The sequence below is a fragment of the Coenobita brevimanus genome, chromosome 65 (assembly GCF_032717465.1).
Source record: "Coenobita brevimanus isolate Jiangsu-jjx chromosome 65, ASM3271746v2, whole genome shotgun sequence".
Classification (NCBI taxonomy): Eukaryota; Metazoa; Arthropoda; class Malacostraca; order Decapoda; family Coenobitidae; genus Coenobita; species Coenobita brevimanus.
This window is the reverse complement of record NC_137018.1, coordinates 34,929,403-34,952,349: the sequence shown is the minus strand read 5'-3', so window position 1 is coordinate 34,952,349 and position 22,947 is coordinate 34,929,403. Positions and strand designations below refer to the sequence as shown.

General features: G+C 40.9%; 1 protein-coding gene across 1 annotated transcript in view; it reads right to left on the bottom strand.

Moving 5' to 3' along the window:
- Positions 1 to 22,947, bottom strand: part of LOC145405060 (coiled-coil domain-containing protein AGAP005037) — a 1,039,366-nt gene that overhangs the window by 463,674 nt on the left and 552,745 nt on the right. Inside the window, 2 exon segments of the mRNA XM_080276560.1 lie at positions 9,883 to 10,060; positions 19,173 to 19,382. Coding sequence (XP_080132686.1) covers positions 9,883 to 10,060; positions 19,173 to 19,382 — 388 coding nt within the window.

Sequence of the window (22,947 nt, the reverse complement as noted above, 5' to 3'; positions counted from 1 at the left end):
TAACCCCTCCAGTTCAAAGAGTCTTTCCAAAGCTGAATATTACAGTCTGGAGATAGCAAGGATGAAACGAAAAATAGGTCGAAGAATTGAAGATATTACGGTAATAACCTCCTCCTTCCGCGTAGTGAAGAGGTTGGCTGCCCTTTCCTCTTCACTCTTACTGTACTTCACCCTCTAATTAAGAGTTCTCAAAGCCTCTTCACCTGCTGCTGCTGCTGCTGCTGCTGCTGCTGCGTCTCTTGTTATTCCTGTTACTGTTGCATTTGTTGTTCTTGCATTTTTGGGGGGATTGGCCTTATTGCAATGCTAAATTGGTTTCAGTGTATGTCGTTCATATTGTTACTGTTGTGTGGTGGTGGCACCAGTAGCCTACACTGAAACGTTCTGTGTGTGTGTTCTTGCCTACTTGCATCTTTACAGGAATGTCAAGCTCGTACCGTCCCGTATATTAAACCATTTTTATCATACATATATATACTTGGCTGCTGCAAGCATCTGAGAAGGACCGGTCGACAGACTGCTACAAACCTCTCAGAAAGCTCTAAACGAATGTTAATGGAAAATAGTAGCACCAAGGCATGACTTAGCTCAGAGCTCTCAGCAGCCTAGGGGTTAAATTTATGAAGAGTTTTTGGCACTATCTCATTCGGTTGTGCATTCCATTGATCAACTGCCCTATTTGGGAAACTGAATTTCCTTATGTCTCTATCGCCTCTATTTTTATGTAGTTTTTTGCAGTGTCCTCTTGCTGATGCGTCCCCATAGGTTATATATTCTTTTGTCAATTTTCTCTTTCCCTATGATGCATTTATATACCAAATCATGTCTCCTCTTTTCCTTCTCTCCTGTAGTGTTGGTAGATTCAATTTTTCCGGTCTTTCTTGGTAGCCTAGATTCCATAAGCTTGGTACCCATCTTGTACCTGCCCTTTGTACTTTTTCAATCTTATCTGTGTGTTTTTTGAGATGAGGATTCCAGACTACTGATGCATACTCCAGGGCTGGTCTGATAAATAATATTATCTTTCTCAGCATGTCTTCATTTATATATGTGAATGCTATTCTCATAATAACAAGCAATATATACATGTTACATACCTTCTCAATGATGTGGTAAGCTGGAGATAATGTGTTATTGATAATCACTCCTAGGTCCTTCTCCCTTTCTGAGGTGTACTGTAGGGTTGATCTTCGAAATTTATAATCCCAATCTGATCTTTTCTCACTTTTACCAAACTTAATTACATGACACTTGTCCACATTAAATTCCATTTGCCATTTATTGCTCCATTCATGATATTTAATTCATCTTGCAGGTCATTGCAACAATCTGTGTTAGTGATTTTCCTTTGTATTTTTGCATCATCCACAAACATATTTTGATAGCTTCCATTTCCAATGTTACTGTCTATGTCATTTGTATATACTAAAAATATAAATGGTGCCAGCACTGAGCTCTGTGGCACTCCGCTAGTCACTTACCCCCATGATGAGCAATTTCCCCTTAATACTGTTCTCATTTCTCTTTTTCTGAGAAAATCCTGCATCTAACAGTACACATTGCCTTGGATACCTCCTTGACGGTAGTTTCCATAAAAGTTTTTGGTGCGGTACTCCGTCAAATGCTTTCTTTAAATCTAAATACCGTAGATACTTTCCACCCATCCTTCTCTTTTCCGGAATGTTTCTGTAATTCTATCATAGTAGCTTAACGGATTAGTAACACATGATTTTCCCTTTCTAAAACCGAACTGCCTTTCTGTTATCATACTTTGTTCTTCTGGACGGTTTACTCAAACTATTCTTATCGGCTTTTCTAGTATCTTGCTTACGTGTGTGTTCTTACCTAATTGTTCTTACCTAACTGTATTTTCACAGGAATGAGTCAAGCTCATACTGTCCCGTGTCTTAAACCATTTTTATCGTACATATCCTTAAATTTATGAACTGTTTTGGCTCACACTATTTCATTCAGTAGTGCATTCCACTGATCAATTGCCCTATTTGGGAAATTAAATTTCCTTACGTCTTTATCGCCTCTCTTTTTATGCATTTTTTTGCAGTGTCCTCTTGCTGATGCATTCCCATAGGTTATGTAATCATTTATGTCTATTTTCTCCTTCCCTGATATGCATTTATATAGCATAATCATGTCTCCTCTTTTCCTTCTGTCCTGTAGTGTAGGTAGATTCAGTTTTTCTAATCTATCTTCGTAGCTTAGATCCCTTAAGCTTGATACCTATCTTGTAGCAGCCCTTTGAACTTTTTCAATCTTATCTATGTGTTTTTTGAGATGAGGACTCCAGACTACTGATGCATACTCCAGAGCTGGTCTGATGAATGATGTTATTATCTGTCTTAGCATGTCTTCATCTATGTATGTGAATGCTATTCTCATATTTGCAAGCAGTGTAAGCATGTTACGTATCTTCTCACTGATGTGGTCAGCCGGAGATAGTCTGTTATTGATAAACACACCTAGGTCCTTCTCTTTTTCTGATGTGTGTAAGATTTCATTTCGTAACTTACAATCCCAATCAGGTCTTTTTTCACTTTTACCAAACTTGATTACATGACATTTGTCCACATTGAATTCCATTTGCCATGTATTGCTCCATTCATGATGTTTAATTCTTCTTGTAGCTCTTTACAAGAGTCTGTGTTAGTAATTCTCCTTTGTATTTTTGTATCATCAGCAAACATATTTAGATAGCTTTCATTTTCAATGTTACTGTTTATATCATTTATATACACTAAAAACATAATTGGTGCCAGCACTGAGCCCTGTGGAACTCCGCTAGTCACTTCCCTTCATGATGAGTAATTTTCCCTTAGTAATGTTCTCATTTGTGTGTGTGTGTGTGTGTGTGTGTGTGTGTGTGTGTGTGTGTGTGTGTGTGTGTGTGTGTGTGTGTGTGTGTGTGTGTGTGTGTGTGTGTGTGTGTGTGTGTGTGTGTGTGTGTGTGTGTGTGTGTGTGCGCGCGCGCGCGCGCGCACTACCTAAACACTAGATTTGATACCTTTCGGACCGAAGGGGTTAGCTAATTCTACCGGATAAAGCTCTTTCATTTTAATCTTAGGGTGGCCAAACCCTTCTGTTCAGCTCTGGAGAGACCTACATCATAGAGAAGTTGGTCAATGATGGCCGTGTCTAACCTTTTCGCATATGTTCAGTAATTATATAGTGACAGAAAAAAAAAAAAAAGCTATCACTCCATTCCAAAAAATTTCAATGAAGCTGATTAATATCGTCTGGGGATGGAAAAAAAATGAAAAGTAATTAACCGTTTTAAAGGGGTTAACCCACTGCCTTCCCGCCATTACAAGTGGAAATATAATACTCAACTTATCAGTTCATCATTATGATTCTCTCTCTCTCTCTCTCTCTTTCATTCCTCTGTCTTATTCGTTTTCTGATCCCATCACTCTCCCTCCTCTCTGTTCCACTACTCTACCCTCTTCTCTCTTTCATCTCATCGATCTCCCTTTCCTTCCTACTCTCTATTTCTCTTTCCTCCTTCACTGGCTGTTTCTGTCTTCCATTCTTTTTCTTCCCCTCTCCTTCACTCCCTTTCCCTCATCCCCTATACTCCCTGTCTGTTGTTCTGCCATACTCCATCCTCTATCTTCCCTTCAAAGTCGTATTATACTTCCTATTCTCTTCCCTCCTCTCTTTTCCATTTCACCCACCTCCTCTTCTTTACATAATCCTCCAACCTCCTTCCAGCTCGTCTTTCAACTACTCTTCTCTTCCTTCCTTTACCCTTCACGCCTCCATCACTTCATCCTCTACCTTTCCTACTTTTCCTTTCCTCCTTTCCTATATCCTTCATTCGTCTTTCGAGGTTGTCTTATACCTCTCCTGCTCTTCTCACCTTTTCTCACTCCTAACATTTTCCCCTTTCTTCTCCTACACCCAACCCCCCTTCTCTTCCCTGCCCCACCTTTCATTCTTGCTTCCAATTCGTTTTCAATCTCCCTCTCTCTTCCCTCTCCATCCTTCTCTCCTCCCTCAATTTCATCAATCTCATCTATCCTAAAAGCCTCCTTCTTCTTCATCACCTTAACCCCTTCAATCCCATGGCGCCTTTTTCATTCAGGCACCGCCACATAATTTTATTCGGGTTAACGAAGATTTTATATTGTAAAAGAGTTAAATGAAGGTTATACGCAACGTCTCCACATCGAACTCTCTCAATCTGAATAAAATACTGTGGAGATTTAAAAAAAAAAAATGTATAATAGAAGTTGCCGTGCTGACGGAGTTTATATCGCCTCCAGGCATTCCTCCCCCCCTATCTCTACCTTTCACCTTTCCACTCGCTCCATTCCCTCCTCTTCCCTTCCCGTTCCCTCAGCCAAGTTCAACTTCGACCCTTTCATCCTTTCCCCTACAACCTCAATCAACCCCTTCTCTACAAACGGTCTCCCCTGAACAACAAAATCAGATAGCCTGTTCGGTCTCCTGGAAAAAAAAAAAAAAAAAAAAAAAAAAAAAAACAGCATCGGGCTGAAGTCTTACTTCCTGTCTCTATCTTTCACCCCTCCATCCACATTATTCTCACTCCAATACGCTATCTATCTCCCATCTTTTTGTCTCCTCTTCCCTCCTCACCCCAATTCACTCTCTAACCCTCTCCAGCTTTTCCCTCTACGTCCTGCCTCATTGCTCTGCTTTCCCTCCTTTCCCCACTGCTTTATCTCTCCTCAATCCTCCTCCTTCCTCTCACCTTCAACCCTTTCCTTCTTCCTGCTCTTGCTCTTCCTCCTGTCCTCCTCATTCCCTTACCCTCCCTCCAACTCTCTCCATCTCCCACTCTTCTCTCTCCCCATTCCTCTTCCTCTCCCACCCTTCTCTCTTCTCACGCTTCATGTTTCTTTCCCCTCTTTCTCTCTTCCTCCTCTTCCTCTTCTCTTCACACTACCTGTAACTAGTCTTTCTTTTCCTATTCCTCTATTTCTCCCCTGTCATTTTCCCTCATCCTTCTCTTCCTCCTCTTCTCCCCACTCCCTTTCTCTCTGTCCTCTCCTCCTCTCCCTCTTTCCCCACTACTCTCCCTCTCTCCCTTCTGCCTGCCCCGTTCCTCTCTCCCCTTCAGCCTGCCTTATGTAGACACGATGCATTATCATGATTACCTTTCCTTAACACTACATCGTGGATAATCTCTGCTGCCTTTTGTGTTTCACTTTTTACACAATTACGTTATAACTCTCTCTCTCTCTCTCTCTCTCTCTCATTTTTTTCCCACTTATATTAATACATTTTCTAGCATATTACCTACTTCCGGTTACGTATTGTGTGGTAATTTTGTTCCGTTCTTTTCCCATTGTTTTTGCTTCGTGTTCTTAACCACACTCTTCTTGCTTTCCCTACTCATGCTCATCCCCTCTCCCCCTCACCAGCAAACCTTTTCCTTCAATCTCAGTCCCTTCCATCACACTTAGCCTACTCCCCCACCCCCCGTCATAGAGACAAAACTTCTATTATTCCACTTAGTCTACTTCGCACATCGGCTATGTCCGCCACCATCCTCCCTCACGCATCAAAGAGAATCATTCATGGTCAATGAACCAAACTAAGCCTCTCTCAGCTTAGTTATTATAACGCGTAGAGGAAAGTGAGAAGCGGAAGAGGTGAAAAGTTAGGTAAACTTTTATCCTCGACTGTGCTTCTACCCTCTCCCACTTTACTTACTTACTGCCTCCCTCTTCTCTAACTTAGTCCCATATTTCCCCCTGCTCCCATCTGCCCACCTCTTTACCTTTTCCCCCTTTACTCAGCCACACTACCTTCTTCTCCAATCCACTCATGTTTTCCTCCTGCTCCCATCCTCGTATCTCTATCTTCTACCTACTGTATCGCACCTCCTCCAACCTCACTTCTTCACAGCTACTCAGTCTCCCCCCTAAGCAGAATCTAAACCTGCTCCCACTTTTCCTCAACTACTTTAAACTCTCGCTCCCTCCCTCCCTCTTACTCCCAAGTAGGCCTATCATTCTCCCAGAAGCTCTCATTTTCTCCCACCATTTTTTTTTCTCTAGTCACACTTTCTCCAAACTGCTCCCAGTCTCTTTTAATGCCACTGTGGCATGAATTGTTCATATAGAAGAATGACACCCACATAAGGAAATGGTGTGTAATGAGAAAATCCAAAAATTTCGGCGCAACATGGACCCTCTGAAGGTAGGTCGCACAGAAACTGATGAATTTCCATATGGTTGTTGTTATCACTCGTCATCGTTATTTATTATTATTATTATTATCATCATTATTATTATTATTATTTCTTTACTTATTTACCATCTGGTACAAACGAAACACGAAGGAATTATACTGCTGAACACCATGAAGACATGAGTAGAAAATAGCAAGTAAACATAAATTGGCAAATACATGATGAAACAGATTACTGTCACGAATTTGCGAGATGCGTTATTATGCCGATTCTCGACATTGTATTATTATGGGAACTCACAAACTCTGGGGGAAAGCCCAGCGTAATTCGCTCACCTAACAGCCCATTTCAGTACTCAGATCGGAATAGATTTCCAAAGTATATCATTGATTCATGAGTAACTGTCTTTATGTATAACAGTGTTTTACTGAACAAATTATGATGATTTATCGTTTGCCCCACCCTGTACCGCCTGGGCGTCAAACCCCATCCCTTTTTCCCATGAAGCCACAGGACATCCGTGAGAATTTTGTCAGTAGGAGAGGAACACCTACAGAGGTTGGGTATGTATGAGGACAGTGCAAGTTTCCCGGAGGCCATCCATGCCTCGAGCTGAGGGGCTTGCAGTTCTTTGACGTCAATACCTCTCCACTCACCGTAGTTACTTGGAGCGAGAGAGCTTCCATGGACAGACAACACTATACTCTGTCCAAGTTGGTTTGAAGGTAAATGCTCCACCTCGGCGATTTGACGTCAAAATCGCTCCACCTACAGTCCACTATGATTGGCTGGTGGGGTGACAGGCACACACACACACACACACACACACACACACACACACACACACACACACACACACACACACACACACACACACACACACACACACACACACACACTTCAGACTGAATCAGATTGTGTCTTGCCCTGACTCAATGCTTTCACCCTCTTATTTATACTCTGTACAATATCCACGATAAACAATATAATAATTGTACTCTCTCTCGCTCTCTCTCTCTCTCGAGCGAAAAAAGGAAACATAAGAAGATTATTGATAAAGGATTTGATGTAGTGATAAGTTTCATAATACATAAGGAAGAGGGAAGTTAAAATGAAAGGCAGCCAAGAGGCTCACACTGCGCTCATGTCCCAGGGGATTTTCATGGAGGGCTGAAGGGAATCACAGGTCGCAAGATCCACCTGTTCTTTTCTTCTCTTCGTTGCTTTCTCTCTCTCTCTCTCTCTCTCTCTCTCTCTCTCTCTCTCTCTCTCTCTCGAAACTCACCACAATAAAATGTATGGAAAAACGTACACACACACATACTGTATATATATATATATATATATATATATATATATATATATATATATATATATATATATATATATATATATGGAGAGAGAGAGAGAGAGAGAGAGAGAGAGAGAGAGAGAGAGAGAGAGAGAGAGAGTGTTGGATGAGGACGGGACGAAAGGAATGAGGCACTGTATGCTGAAAGACTGGGAGAGATGACTCCCGGGGACCACGCGTTCCGAACTGCAAATAGTCTTACAGCTCTGCATCGCCATGCCTCTCCACTCATCGTAGTTGTAGGTGGTGCTGAACGGCCCTGAGGAAAGTGGACATAGCGACGGGGCAGACAGGAAGATCGTCAAAGATTACCTCTCGTCTTGCGGTCTCTTAACTGGCAACTTGTCAAGCCCCGTGGCTGCATATCTCCAATTAATAGTATCTTTTTTTCCGTTTTTTAGGTTTAAGAGTATTAGCTAACTTGGTTGCGTGACTGATTACTTGTTTCAGTTCTCCTGTAACATAATTTTGCTGTAATCAATAAATTTACAGGTCTTTTCTTTTGAGCTTGACTAAATGTAAGAATCGTGTTTGACTTCTGCATATTGTGCTTACTCAAATCTGCTTGCTCCCAATTTGCACAAACTTTCCTTGATATTAATCATGACTGGTAGTTAAACCAGTTCTTTCATTTTAATTCATGATAATCCGTTGTGCCAGTAAGGAGTCGGCATCAGCAAGAACGTATTTAGTGTTACTATTGCTGACTGTCAGGGGGTAAGGAGAGTTTCTCTCAGGGGCCAGCAGTGCTAACAGCATCAGCAATCGTGAGTGATTATTATCCGCTGTGTATTGCTGAAAAGAAAGTTTATAAACCTCGTCTCTAGATAACTGGCGTCGTAAGCCAGAATAAAGTAATTCTATAAATTTCTCGCTTTCTGAGAACTGGCGATGTAAGCCAGCATACGGCAATAATAAATTCTCACTTTTAGACAGCTAGTGACGTTAGCCAGAATAAAGCAAAACAATATTTTAATTTCAAAAATCGATCCCTCCTGTCAGTGGCGACTTCCCTTTTCCTCCTAATAAAGTGGAGTGATATATTCTTTTCCTCCCAGTGACAACTGGCGATCTATTGGCGATATACTGGACATTTATTCTAATATCCTAACCCCCACTCCCGCGACAATTACTCATTGTTGACACAGCAGAGGCAATTAATTTGTCTTTTCTCCCGTACTTAGGATTATTTAATGAGGGAGTTAATAACCCTCCGCAAATTCAAATAATCGTTTTTACAGGTAAAGAACTTGGGAGTTTAGTTAGATGATAACCGCCAAGCATATAAAATTGGTTCGTTGTTTACAGGGATCCATTAGGCCTGACACTTGTGTAAAGTCGCCCGAGGGTAGCTATACATAAAGTAAATGATACGAATTCGTGGAAGGCCAGCCTGAGGGCGGAGGACAGGGTGATTTTTTTTGGATGGAGGGGAGGGGAGGCCACCCCTTTCCTGCAGAAGTCTGGCTGTAGACAGAGACAGATAGAGATACAGACAAGAAAACAGACACATACAAGCAGCGTAACAAACAGATCACACGGGAGTACGCTCGGAGAGGGGAGAGGAAATGAGGATTACAACAAATGTCTGAGTGATAAACAACTTTTCCCTATTTGGGTATACTGTAATTCTTACACTCCCAATTTCTCTCACTCAGTGTTTTCAAGTCACATACTGAGCCGCATTCTAGGTGCATAGAAGGCACCGTAGCACCTCTTCCTTAGCTATTCATTACCATTACTAAGCCTTCTTGCTCTATAGTCGCCGTTTATGTATATCCAGTATCAACATAATCTGCCTCAATGGCGTGAAAGTGAGTAAAATGGTGTAATATATAAAAGAATGCATTTCATGATTTCTGTCTGATCCTCCGAAAAACAGGATAAAATGAATGAAGACATAAGGCGACACTAGGCAACTCTCATCCATGCGGGAGGAGTTGAGTCCCGGGAAGTTTGAAAAAAAAAAAAAAAAAAAAAAAAGCGTCCTAGAGCAAAACTGAGGCGTGCTGACCCCCTTCTGAAAAACTCATCGGATTTCAACCTACTCTTTATATTCCTAAATGTTAAGTACTAAATTCTAAAAAATTCAAAACTTAGCAAACCTCATGACAAAGAATTACTCTCGTCGTACAACACACGCTGTCACGTGTTGCCAGGCACTGGGCTAGCTGATAAACGATAATAAGTGGACCCTCAGTAAAACAGTAACTCGCTCATTGCATCAGTAACAAAGCCGTTTCTGGGACCGGAATATAAATCGCAGTGGGAAAGTTGCTACAAAATCTCCAAAGCCTCTTGAAGTACGACTCTAACTCAAGTGTTGCATTTTCTCCCACTCCCAGTTTTCTCTCACCTGGCCTCCTCGTCGATAATGGGGGTGACTGAGCCTGATCTGGAGGGATACTGAGGGGGGTAGTAGGGGTCCTCATAGCTGGGGGTGGGGGTGAGGAAGGGCCCGCCGCCGCCCCCTCCGCCGTAGGGCCGAGGAGACCGCTCGGGGGAAGACAGGTACCCATCGCCGTGCATCCGCTCTGTGGGAGTGAGTAAAAAGTAAGATGTGGGAAAATGGTGCATAAATGGTAAACAATAGGTAAAAAGTAGTCAAATAGTATTCAGGAGGTAGCCATCGCCGTGCATTCGTTCTCCTGGGGTGAGTAAGAGGTGAGTAAATAATGTTGGTATATGGCGAGTATATAATGCTGTTATATGGTGGGCAAATGGCTGGTAAATGATGAGTTACTGATATGTAGATAGTGGGTATGGATGAATAAATCATAAACAGTAGGTAAATGGTGCTCTGTGGGGATGAGTATGAGAATTAGTGGTGGGTAAATGACGTTTACAGGGTTAGTATACAGTGCGTAAATGCTGGGTAAAAGGTGACGAGTAAACAGTAAATGGCAGTAATATGGTGAGTAAACGGTGAGTAAGAGTGTACACATGACAAGTACAGGAAAGTATATTGTGAGCATACGTGAGTGAAATATGCGTATGGTTTGGTATTGAGTCAGCAAAGTTCGTGATGAGATAATGAGTAAATGGTTAGTGAAAGTGCGGGACAGTATATGTTAAGTAGTAAGTGGGAGAGAGTGTGTGGGAGAGCAAATGTTTAGTGGTAGGTGAGTTGGTGTGTGAGCTAGGATGTATGGTTAAGTGATGAATAAAATGGTTGAAAGGTGTGTAGTGGCAGAGTTAATGGTGAAGGAAAGGGATCGAGAGGAAAAGCAATGTTAAGCCAACGGAATATAAGAAAGGGTAATGTTAAGAAAAAGGATCGTGAGGAAAGGCAATGTTAAGTAAAACGGAAGTGAGAAAGGGAAATGTAAAGTTATGGAGATCGTGAGAAAGAGAATTGTTAAGTCAAAGGGACCGTGAGGAAAGTTAAATGTTAAGTCAAAGGGATCGTGAGGAAGGGTAATGTGTAGTCAGGGGGATCGTGAGGAAGGGTAATGTTAAGTCAGAGGGATAGTAAGGAAGGGTAATGTTTAGTCAGGGGGATCGTGAGGAAGGGCAATGTTAAGTCAGAGGGATCGTAAGGAAGGGTAATGTTTAGTCAGGGGGATCGTGAGGAAGGGTAATGTTAAGTCAGAGAGATCGTGAGGGTCATGTTGTCAAAGGGATCGTGAGGAAAGATATAAGTCAGCGGTTCTCGAACTCGGGAATGCGGTTAGGTTTTGAATATTGAGGCATGCAAAAAAACAAAAAATCTTGAGAGTATTGAATACCGTAAATAGATTTCACCAGATTCAATTTATGCAATGATAACGAAAACTAAGGAATCAGTTTCCACAAAACATGCACATCCCTTACAATGACAATTCCAGCTGTCATTCATATATTGTTTATTGTCTTTGCAATAATATACTGCTATGACAATGTGCTAATGGTCAGTTGGTTCATTAAGCAATTACCATTCCAACAAACTTACATTATGCAGAATAGCACCAATCCGAATAGAGTTAAAATGAATGATTATTTGGTTAACAGAGTAATTACAGTTATATCAGTTTTACAGGATCAATGCAGTATCATTCAAAACTAAATTACTGTTAATGACGTACCATTCTATAACCAGTGTCTCAGTAACTGCGGTATGGTCAAAGGTCAGATAAACCAAGAGGTACTGCCACGAGCAGAAGTTTACCGACAACCTGTTGGTTGTTGTTATGTAATGTGTTATATGAACTGTTTCTGTCAAACCGGTAAGAATCACGAAATAAATGACTATGAGCAGGAAGGATAATGTGAAGCTGAAGGAGGAATGAGATACATGGAAAACAGTATACGATACTAGCAGGGAACTGTCAGGGAATTTCATGGGTGTACCTGGTGAGAGAAAAAAAAAAAAGTTTGAAAATATGTTAAGTCACTGTCCTAATGTCATTTTATTCTTGCCATGTCATGAGTAGACCTTTTTAACGTGAGCGGTTGAATATAGCCTTTACAAGCCCCTTCAGTATGAGAGACCTTTCCTGGTAGCAGTAAAAAAAAAAAGAAAAAAAAAAAAACAGGATTAAAAATGTGTGAATGAGTGCGTAAGCGAGTATGTGTGTGAGGGGGGGATATATGGCGGGTACGAGGGCGTGTGGGGGAGGCAGGTTATCGGTAAGTGTAAGGCGGAGTGAACACTGCTGAATATGGGGGAAAAGGTAGCATATATGATCCAAGTTTTAACATAAAGAAAACATATGAATACATAAAATCATGTGTACTGTGGACTGAAATACGTAAGACGATGATGACAGTACGAGCAGATGTCAAGGAAAAGCGATTACAACTGGCAGTACTGGGAAGTAAACGAAAGTGTGATCGAAAAGCCGTAAGGACATAAGTTATAAAAATAAACTGAGTGAAATACGGTGGACATGAACAGAAATGGATACAAAAATAAAACAAACATACAGTAAATGAAACAGTAAGCCGGGTTAAATAAATTAACAAAAAATGGGGTAAAAATATTCATAAAGCAACAATCATAGTAAAACAACTCGTAACCTGATACAACTGAGTATATATATATATATATATATATATATATATATATATATATATATTACAGTGATAAATATTTAAAAAAAAACTTTGGCTGAAACAAAATGAACTAGTATAAAAAAAAGATTAGTAAAATACAAAATCATTGGCGCAAATGCAGAACAATAATTGAGTGTGAGAAATTAAATAAGTATCAATAAAACGGGATAAGATTATTGGTAAAGATATGAAAATACTTAAACGTGTAGCTGAGTGAAACAAAACTAATATGAGTAAAAGCCTGGGAAATCAATAACAATGGAACAAATAGTACAATGCAGACAATAGTAAAACTGGGTGAACGTGGCAAAAAGAAAGAGCAATGTTTATCAAGAACGACATATTCCGGTCGCAAAAAATATTGCCTTGTGTACGAAAAATTATATGGACGCGAGTAAAGAAAAAAACCACTACCGGTGGTACCGTTAATATAATTAATGTTGCTAAGTTGAGGAATACATATAAAAACACAAAAATGTAGATACAAACAAGACGAATAGAGAAACATTATGAGAAAAAAATTACCAACACAGTCAACATGAACCTTGTGAAAACGAAGAACAATGAAATATATAGTGTTACTGCCTGAACGAATTTGAACAAAGGACAATAAAAACATAAGAATAGATAACCATTAAAACAGCGAGTCAAAATATAAGCCTAACATGATGAATAATGAGTAAAATGAATAACTACACAAAGCCCCACCCAGCCAAATTACCAACAATAATTAAGTCAACATGCCTCTCTCCCTAACCAAACATTAAACATAACCCGGATGGAAGGGGTTAATTAAATATGTAGCGAAAGCCAATTATTTGAATTTCAGTCAGTTTTTACAAGATACTGTTACACTAGATTTTTAAAAACCATGATGATAATAATAATAAACATAATAATAATAGTAATAATAATAATAATAATAACAATAATAATAATAATACAGATGGCACAGATGCGGACAGTAATACCCGTTCGCTCTATGGTCGACAAATTATAAAAACTTTTCACAGTATTTTGAAACTGTTCAGTTTTGAAGATTACCTCACTGGGTTTCAAAAGTCACTGTTCTCTGACTCACTGTTTATTGTTATAGAGTGGATTAGTATTTATGTCCGCAACTGTACACATAAACGAATAATACGAAAATAAAGACAATAACAAATAAATACAGAACGGAAATATAAACAACCATATGCACATACAGTATATGACAAAATACAGAATGAGTGAAAATGTAAAAAATGACAAATATATATCATTAATAAAATATCGTTTAATCCGACATTTAATCCATGGTAAACTATATCAAACAAAAACTAGAACACCTGGCACGTGGACAGCAATTAATCATAAATGATGAAACTGCCTGTCTTGCTACAATCCACCTAACTATGATCCCTGTTTCTAATATTTATAATTGAAGCCTTGGTGGGATTTTGTAACAGGTAAGCATCATTAGAGGAATTACAGAAAGCGGGTTAAGGATTACATTCACTACAATGACGTCATTCCCTGTTGTATTCCTGCTACCACGACGATTTTTTTTTCTGGGGAGGGAGGGGGGAGACTTTCGAACTGGGGGGTATTGCAAAAAAAACCTTCATTAACCTCTTTCAGTATTTTCGGTATTTTCTGAACTTGAATAAATTCGTCTGGTTGCAGCCTGAGTACAACAAAAAATGTGTCACCGGATTGAAGGAGTAAGAGCAAGGAAAGAAGCACTAAAGTGGCAATGCTTGAATATGGAACATTAGGATATTAAGTATTTAAGTACTGGTCTCTTCAGTCAGAGGATATATTTTTTATTTTATTATTATTTTTATTATATCTATTATTATTCATTATTATTATTATTATTATTATTATTATTTAGTAGTGGTAGTAGTAGTAGTAGTATCTTTTACCAGACAATGGCATTCAACTTAAGGATTGTCTTGGGTGTAATGAAGCTAATTAACATTACATCAAAGCCTTCCAGCTCGATAAGTCTCTCCCAGGCTGAAAAAATGTCCGTGAAAGTAGCATGAATATAAGAATGATGACACCGGTGAAGTGGCTACAGCAGGAGCACTACAGTATAAAACATGGGTAACAGAACAGCAGGGTACGGAACACAGTGAGGGAACCGCAAGGTATAGAACAGTAAGGTAGCAACTTCTGGGTAAGGAACGCTGGAATGGAACAGCAGGGTATGCAACACAATGATGCAACAGCAAGGTAATCAACGGTAAAGCAACAACATCAGGGTAAGGAACACTAGGATGGAACAAAAGGGATGTAAGTAAGGAACACTGGGATCTGATAAGGTAAGTAACAGCAAAGTAGCAATATGTGGGTTAAGCGCACTAGGATTTGAAAGCGGGAGGAGAAACAATTAAGCAGCAACATTTGGGTAAGGAACAGTGTATGGATAACAGGAATGGCACAGGAAATTAAGGAACATTAAAAGAGCAACATCAGGGTTAGGACCACTGGGATATGAAAGTGGGATAAACCAAAGAACTGTAAGGTATCAATATCCGGGTAAGGAACGTTGGGATATGGAACACGGTTGGGTAAGAATCAGTAAAGTAGCAGTATTTGCATAAGGAGTACACTAACGGAACAGCATTGTAATAAACAACCACAATTAATGTCAGAACACTGGGATCTGAAGCATGGGAATGGAACAATAAGGAAAGGAACGGTAAGAAAGAAACGTTTAGGAACGGAACACTAGGATATGAAGTACAGCGAAGGAACAATAAGGAACAGTGAAGCTGCAATATTAAGTTAAAGAGAGAATAAGATGAAAGAGAAGGAAATAATAATAATACTAATAATAATTAATAATAATAACTGGCAAGAGGGAAGAGTAGACAGTTGACAGACGAATCAAGATGTGCGACGGAAAATAAATAAAAAAGACTGGACACACGAGATGGGAGGAGGACGAAATCACTAAGAACAAAAGGTAAAAGAGAGAGAGAGAGAGAGAGAGAGAGAGAGAGAGAGAGGCAAGAGGAGAGAGGAACTTCGAAGAAATAAAAACAGGGAAAGAGAGTGAAGAGAAAAGGAAAACGGAGAGAAGGAGAGAAAAGGGGACAGAGATTGTGCGAAGTGAGAAAGCAAGGAAGGAAAGAAGGAGAAAATGAGACGAGAGAAAGTAATGTTACAGGTGAAAAAAAAAAATTGCGAACAAGAATAGGGCAAGAAGATATATATAAGTGGGAAGAGGAAGCAAAAGAATGGTGAATACGAAAAGAATGTGATAAAACGAAACACAAGGAAAGAAGACTAGGAGATGAGTAAATAGTAAGAACACGAAAAACAAGAATATTGGAGTAAGTACAAGAAGAAAGTGAATGAGGAATATGACAAAAATGAAATTCGAAAAGTCATTTAAAGGCGCCAGAGGAAAGCAGGACAGGAGCTGAGGGAAAAAACAGGAAATGATGGCATGAAAAACAGAGCATAATACGTGATAAGATGGAGCGAAGGAAGGAAAACAAAAAGATTAAATGATAAAAGGAAATAAAATTGATAGGAAGAAGAAATATTGTGATAAGTGAGATTAAAAGACAAGTCAAAGCATAAAAAACATGGGGAAAACAAGGAAGAGCATGAAAAAAGGGTAAAAAAAAAAAAGAATTGAAGATAGGAAAATGAATGCATAATCATGTTGCAAGAGGAGGCAAGAGGAACGAACAGGTAAATCTGTACACGCATGGATGAAAAAGCTAAACCAATAAGCAGTATGAAGCAAAGGAAGAGAACTGGAAATATGAGGAGAGGATAATCAGTCTAAGCGAAAATAACAAGAAAAAGGAGAATCTAAAGCAATGAAGACGAAAAATAATACATGATAAGAGGAAGCAAAAAGGAAAGAAGCAATTGTATGAAGTGAAATAATAAAATGCGGTGGTAGGAGGACGCATGAAGAAAAATTAAGAAATCCACAAAATGAAGAAAGAGGAACGGCCCAAGAAGCAAAATGGTAGAAGCATTTGTACGAGGAAGCATGATGAGATCAGAATACGAGACAAGAGGAACAAAGAGGGATTGATAAGTGGTTTAAGGAGACACGAGGAAAAGCACAGTGGTGGTAAGAGGAATCAAGAGGAGTGAATAATTAGTGGGAAGAGGTAGCAGGAGAGCAATAAGTTCTGGTAAGACCTGGAAAGAGGGAGAAAAAAAAAAAAGGGGACGTAAGGCCACGGAAATGAAAAGCAAAATGTGGTAAGAGGAACCAAAGGGAACAAAGAAGAGGTAAGACCATGAAAAGAAAAAATAAGAAGAAAGAGAGGAGACTTTGCCAAGATAAAGAAAAAAAAAATAGGACGGTGGTAGAACGAGGTAAGAGGAAAAGAACACATTAAAAAAAGCAAGAAAAAACAAGCTAAAAAAACAACAACAGTGGTACGAGGAGGCAAGAGGAGTGAAGCAGGAAACAAGGGGAAGCAAGAGGAAGATGTAAGAGGCAGGGGACTTAACTTCTGCACCCGTGAAGTTAGCCTGGTGTCGGTGGTGGCTATGGTACCTACTCGCATCTATCTACTCATCTATCTATCTATCTATCTATCTATATTCACCTATTCATGTGCAGCCATCTATCTATATATATCATTCATGTGTGACCAATGTCTTATCTATTCATGTATGGCTACCTGTGTGTAATAATGCGTGGCTATCTACCTACTTGTCTATCTATCTATCTGTAGCTACCTATCTATCTAATATTCATGAGTGACCACCTGCCTATCTATCTTGTCTATTCAAGTGTGGCTATCTATCAGTCTTATCTATTCATGCAAGGCTATCTACACCTAACTCTTTATAGCTACTGACTTCCCTGTCTATCCATCCATCTCAACTACAGTACTTGTCCCATATAATAAACTTATCCAATCTACTGACAAATTATTTACCTCTACCTATCTACCTATTCACCTCAAATATCTATTAATCTATCTATCCACCTTATCTAATCATATGTGACTATCTACCAGTCTGTCTACCTAATGCATCTATTCATCTGTTGTTATTTATCTACTTATCTATATACAGTATTTACATGAGGATACCTGTATACAAACCTATCCATATATCTGTCTATGTATCTATTCCGGTCCCCACCTATCTACTTACCTGTCCATCTACATTATCTTCACCTGTATGTATGTACTGTATGTATGAAAATATGGTTACCTATCTATCAGCCATATCTACTTGTCTATCAAAAAAGATGGAAACTGCATCTATTTAGTTATCTTTATCAATCTTCTTCACATGGTCCTGTGTTTACTTACCTACCTTTATTCGTGTTCTGTATCAATTTGGTATATCTATCTTATCTATCCATACCATCTACTTATAACCTGTAACAAATTGTGGTTATCTGTAATCCAGTCCGGTAGTCTACAAGGGTCTAAAATATTATCTGTCTACTTTATCAATAATTGATATCTACATCTACATAACCAATCCGTCGTATCTATCAGTGGTAATCTATGTCATAAACTTGTATACCTACATATCTATTCACCTATATATTCGCTTGCTATTACAGTGAACACCAATATATATCAAGCCGTGACAAACTCGGTATTTGTTTACAACATGATTACTCAATTTAACAACACGGCATATTTAGCTGCTTTTATTTAGTATAACTGACTTTAGATAAGTTTCTTTAGTACAAGCTACATATCTGTCGGTGTACTGTACAGGTTAGCCTTCTGAGGACTACCGGTACTATACAACTAAAAATAAATAAATAAATAAAATAAATAAATATATATCAGGTGGTAGCCAATATAAACACCTCAATACACTCAGCACTCAAGGGGTTAACTTCCAATGGTGTATACATGCAGGAAGAATACCCTATCAAGTCTTGCAAGCTGCCTCTCTATACAAGCGGGCTCTGGAAGGCATCTATTCTATCCGGCTAAAGAAAAGAATGGGGTGCGAGGAAGGGGATGATAACAAGGTGGGAGGGAAGGGGGAAGACCATCAAGGTGGGACAGGGTAGGGAGGGGAGGAGAAAGGGGAAGGGAAGGAAGGAGGAGTCGTACACTGACCACAGGAGGATTACAACTGGGAGGGAGGGGGAAGACCGTCAGGGAGAAAGAGGAAGGGGATTACACTGATCATAGGGGGAATGCAACTGGGAGGGAGAGGGGGAGGGAAGGAGAAGACCATCAAGAAAGGGGAGGGGAGGGGAGGGGGAAGTATATTGACCCCAGGAGAAGTACAAGGTCGGAGGGAGCGAGGACTGGAAGAAAATGCATTGACCTGGGGCAGGGAGAGAGGGTGAGTATACTGACCCTTGGAGGAGTACAACTGGAAAGGAGACAGGAGGGAGGAAAGAAGAACAGGGAGGGAAGTATAGAAAAAAGGAAGGAAAAGGGAGTATAACAGGGATGATGGGAAGAGTACATTGACCCTGGGAGGAGTACAGCAGGGAGGGAGGGGGCAGATATATAACAGGAAGGCAATGGGGAGTATATCAGGTAGGGAAGGAAGGGGATTACAACAAAGAGGGGGGAATACACTGACCCTGGGAGGAGTACAGAGAGAAAGAACGAAGGGTGGGAGGGAGGGAGGGGGTAGGAGGAGTACACTGACCCTGGGAGGAGTACAGCAGGTCCAGTCTGTCCGGCGAGGTAGAGGAGTATGAGGAGTATGAGGAGCGGGCCATGTGGGGGGTTCTGGGTGCGTCAGGGGGGGCGGAGGGTCGCAGCCCCCCCTTCACTCCCCCCATCACCCCCGGCCCGCCCCCCGCCGGCCCGCCACCACTGCCCGAGTACCGCTGGGGCTTGGGGGGAGCACCGCCCCCTGTGGGACACCACGAGACCTGTCAGGGGGGTGGTCAGGGGGCGCAGGGGGAGCTACGGGGAGGAGGCAAGAGGGGAACTAACTGATGGAAGGTGGAGGCAGGGGCAGGGGGCCCTATCGGACGGAAGGGAGAGAGAAAGGGAAGTGGATGGGCCTACCGGATAGATGGGAGGGAGGTGGAGAAGGCTACTGGATAGAAAGGGGAAAGAGGGAGGGAGGTGGAGGAGCCTACTGGTGTGAAGGGGAGGAGGAAATGAGGTGGAAGGGCCTACCGGATAGATGGAATGAGATGAAGGGGACTACTGCATAAAACGGGAGGAGGCAGAGAGGCCTACCGGATAAGTGGAACGAGGGGCCTACTGGATAGATGGGACTCAGGGAGGGAAGGGGCCGGCTGGATGGAGAGGAGAGGGGAGAATGGAAGCCAAAAGGAGGAGGGAAGGAGGTAATGGGTTCTGTGTGTGTGTGTAATTATATATATATATATATATATATATACACACACACACACACAGACACACACACACACACAGACACACACACACGAGCGCGCGCGGAGAAATAGGGTCACTGAGGGATAGAGAGGGGGACCAGAGGAAGCCAGTATATGCTAGGTGGGTGCTAGACCTTTAAGGGCCAGTAAAGGAAGTAAGTTTATGTAGGAAGGGAAGGGAGTGGACATAACAGGTAGAGAGAGATGCAGCGGGTGCTAAGACACCCCCCCTCCCCACCCAACCCAGCCCACTCTCGCTGCGTGCCTTCACCCAAGATCCAGCTAACGACAGGTCTGTGTACTTAGTAACAAAAACGAACCTTCCTTGGGCAGACTGGCCCGTGACGTTACGTGCCGCGTGCCTGTGGAGGAGACAGCGTATTTCCCCAGCCAGTTGTGCCATAACCATGACTGTGTTGCCAAATCCCATCGAAACTCATTCTAGAAATCCCTCTGGCATCAAAATGCACAACTTTTGCATCAGATATCAGGCCTGTTTTATTTCAGTTCCTTATAAATAAATCTAATGTGCTTGTAATTAACAATCCACATTTGATCTATATATTCTGAGAATAGAGATGGGGTTTGCAATGAACACTGTTAAACTTATGTTACATTAAAATACTGCTTTACATGATCTAGTCTATTTCTGAGATGACAACATGTTCTAAATTTTATATCTACTGAATGTATCTTATTACTCAAAGACATAGAAAGAGGACGAGGAAGAATCAACAATAATTAGTATTTTAAATACGATACAAAGCGTATGATACTCTGACTCTCCCCTCCTTCATTTTCTTTCGTACCAACCCATGACGTGACAGGTTTTCTTCCAACCGCCGTTTGAGTGAACTCGAAGTGGACCGACCTCTAGTTAGCTGGACCTTGCCGTCATCTCCAGTCGTTTTCTACTAAGTTATCACTTCGTTCGATGGCATTACATATTTGTTAATTTATTCTTGCCATTTCTAAGTGTGACCTCAGGGAAAAGGGACTGAATATGAGGCTGCTACTGACTGAACAGCATTGACAGCCGCCATTAGGCAACCAAGGCCGAAGCATGCAAGCATATTGGAGCCTTTATAAACGAAAAAAAACGACCGTCTCAAGACGATTATTAAGGCTTTTCGAACTGGTGGAGTTTAATACAGCCGTTAGTAACCTTTCATTACGAAAGGCATGTTGAAGAAAAGTCATTTGGAGGTAATATGAGTAAAACAAAAATAAATAATTGTAGTGAAGGAGTTCGTGAGGCTCTGTACTAGCTGGTTCTTTGCCAGTTTATTCCTGCATACAGCCCGGTAAGCTGGGTGGATCAAGAGTCATATTCTAAGCAGCTTCTGAGATTCCTAACAAATCTTCCTTGGCCATATGTTCTCCCCATTAACCTCAATATCTTCCTGTAGGGTGCCGATGCAAAAATCGATACGATAACGAAATAATAAGATACAAAGGGAATCCTATGGTGTAATATGTAAAAAAAAAAAAAAATCGTTTAGGAAGAGGTGTTGCGAAGTCCCTAATACCACTAAGAATGCAGTCCTAAGAATGTACGAAGATGTACATGGTAAGGACTTCGCACCCATTTTTTAGTTTCTATATTCTGTGCACTTTCACTTGCCCTAATACTGCCAGCCCACCGCCTTGCATGCTGAGCTGTAACAAGAAATTAACACCAAAATATGGTGCTAGTCATGGGAAAAAAAAAAAAAAAAAAAAAAGTGTCATGGAAAGGAGGCAGTAGTAGTAGTCATCCTCTGCCGGTGCAAAGTCGACGAGAAATAAGTAGCAAATTGACGAAACTTTCAGCCAGTTAAAGGTAAACGAACTATAATGGAGGCAATGACCAGCTGACAGGCGTTGCGCATCCGTACAGAAATCATCACAAACGTTTTTAACCCGTTCAATCCAACGACGTACGTTGTACTTTATTCTTGCTGCTACCAGGTGATTTGACTTACACAATTAGGAGTTATTTTCGAACTGGAGGGTTAACATTTTTGTCTTCATCAACACATTCACGAAGATATTCTTTTTAATCTGAGTAAAATAGCCCGGTGATAGGAGGGGAAAAAATAAAAGGGCATCTGACTAAAGGGGTTAGAGAGATGCAGCAGATGCAACCACTGGAATTCTAACAGCTGATATGCAGAGTTTGGTCTACACTGATGTCCTCTGAGGGGCTGTTTTGGCCGTACTCCTACAATGGCTTCATCAGCGAAATGTGGGTGGATGGGTGCACTGAGTTTCGTAGTGTGTGTGTGTGTGTGTGTGTGTGTGTGTGTGTGTGTGTGTGTGTGTGTGTGTGTGTGAGAGAGAGAGAGAGAGAGAGAGAGAATGACGTCCTCCGAGGTGCTTCGGCAGTTTCCCCTTTGCCGCCACGTCCCCAGCAGATTTAAGTGCCTTCACGGGGGCAGCAAGTGAATGCGCTTGTTCATCCTAGGAATGTAATCTAGCAGTGAAAGGGTTAATTCTGTCGATATAGTGGAGGTTAATTTTGTCGGCATAGTAAAGGGGTTAATTTTGTCGATGTGGTGAAGATGTTAATTTTGTCTATATTCATACCGGTATGTAACTCCCGTAGTTCAACAAACCCCACCTGAGCTGATTAAAATTGTCCAGAGATTTTAAACGTCAAGTGTATACCCCTTCCTGAGCATTATTTTTTCTTATACCGTATTATCCTCTTGTATGATACTGATGTAAAGAATGGCGACATTAAAAAAACAATAACAACACGAGAAGACTAATCTGTGATATTCCGGGTACCAGATAAATCGCCAAAGAAAAAGTGCGATGAAGTGTCCTACGTCAACGGGATGAGCGACGGTTCACTGCTGTTACGCATAGCACACCTTGGTATTCCCTTTTAAGTCACATATATTTTTACTGACTAGTTTCCCTCAATAACGTAGGAATGGATAATAATGTGCAGTATGCAAAATAAATCGCCAAGAAAAATGTGTTACGAAACCGCCTACGGCGCTTAGAAAACGACTCCTTCGAATGCGTGCAAGCCGGCAACCCAGAGGGGAAAATATGAAAACTTGTGACCCAAACTTTACACTC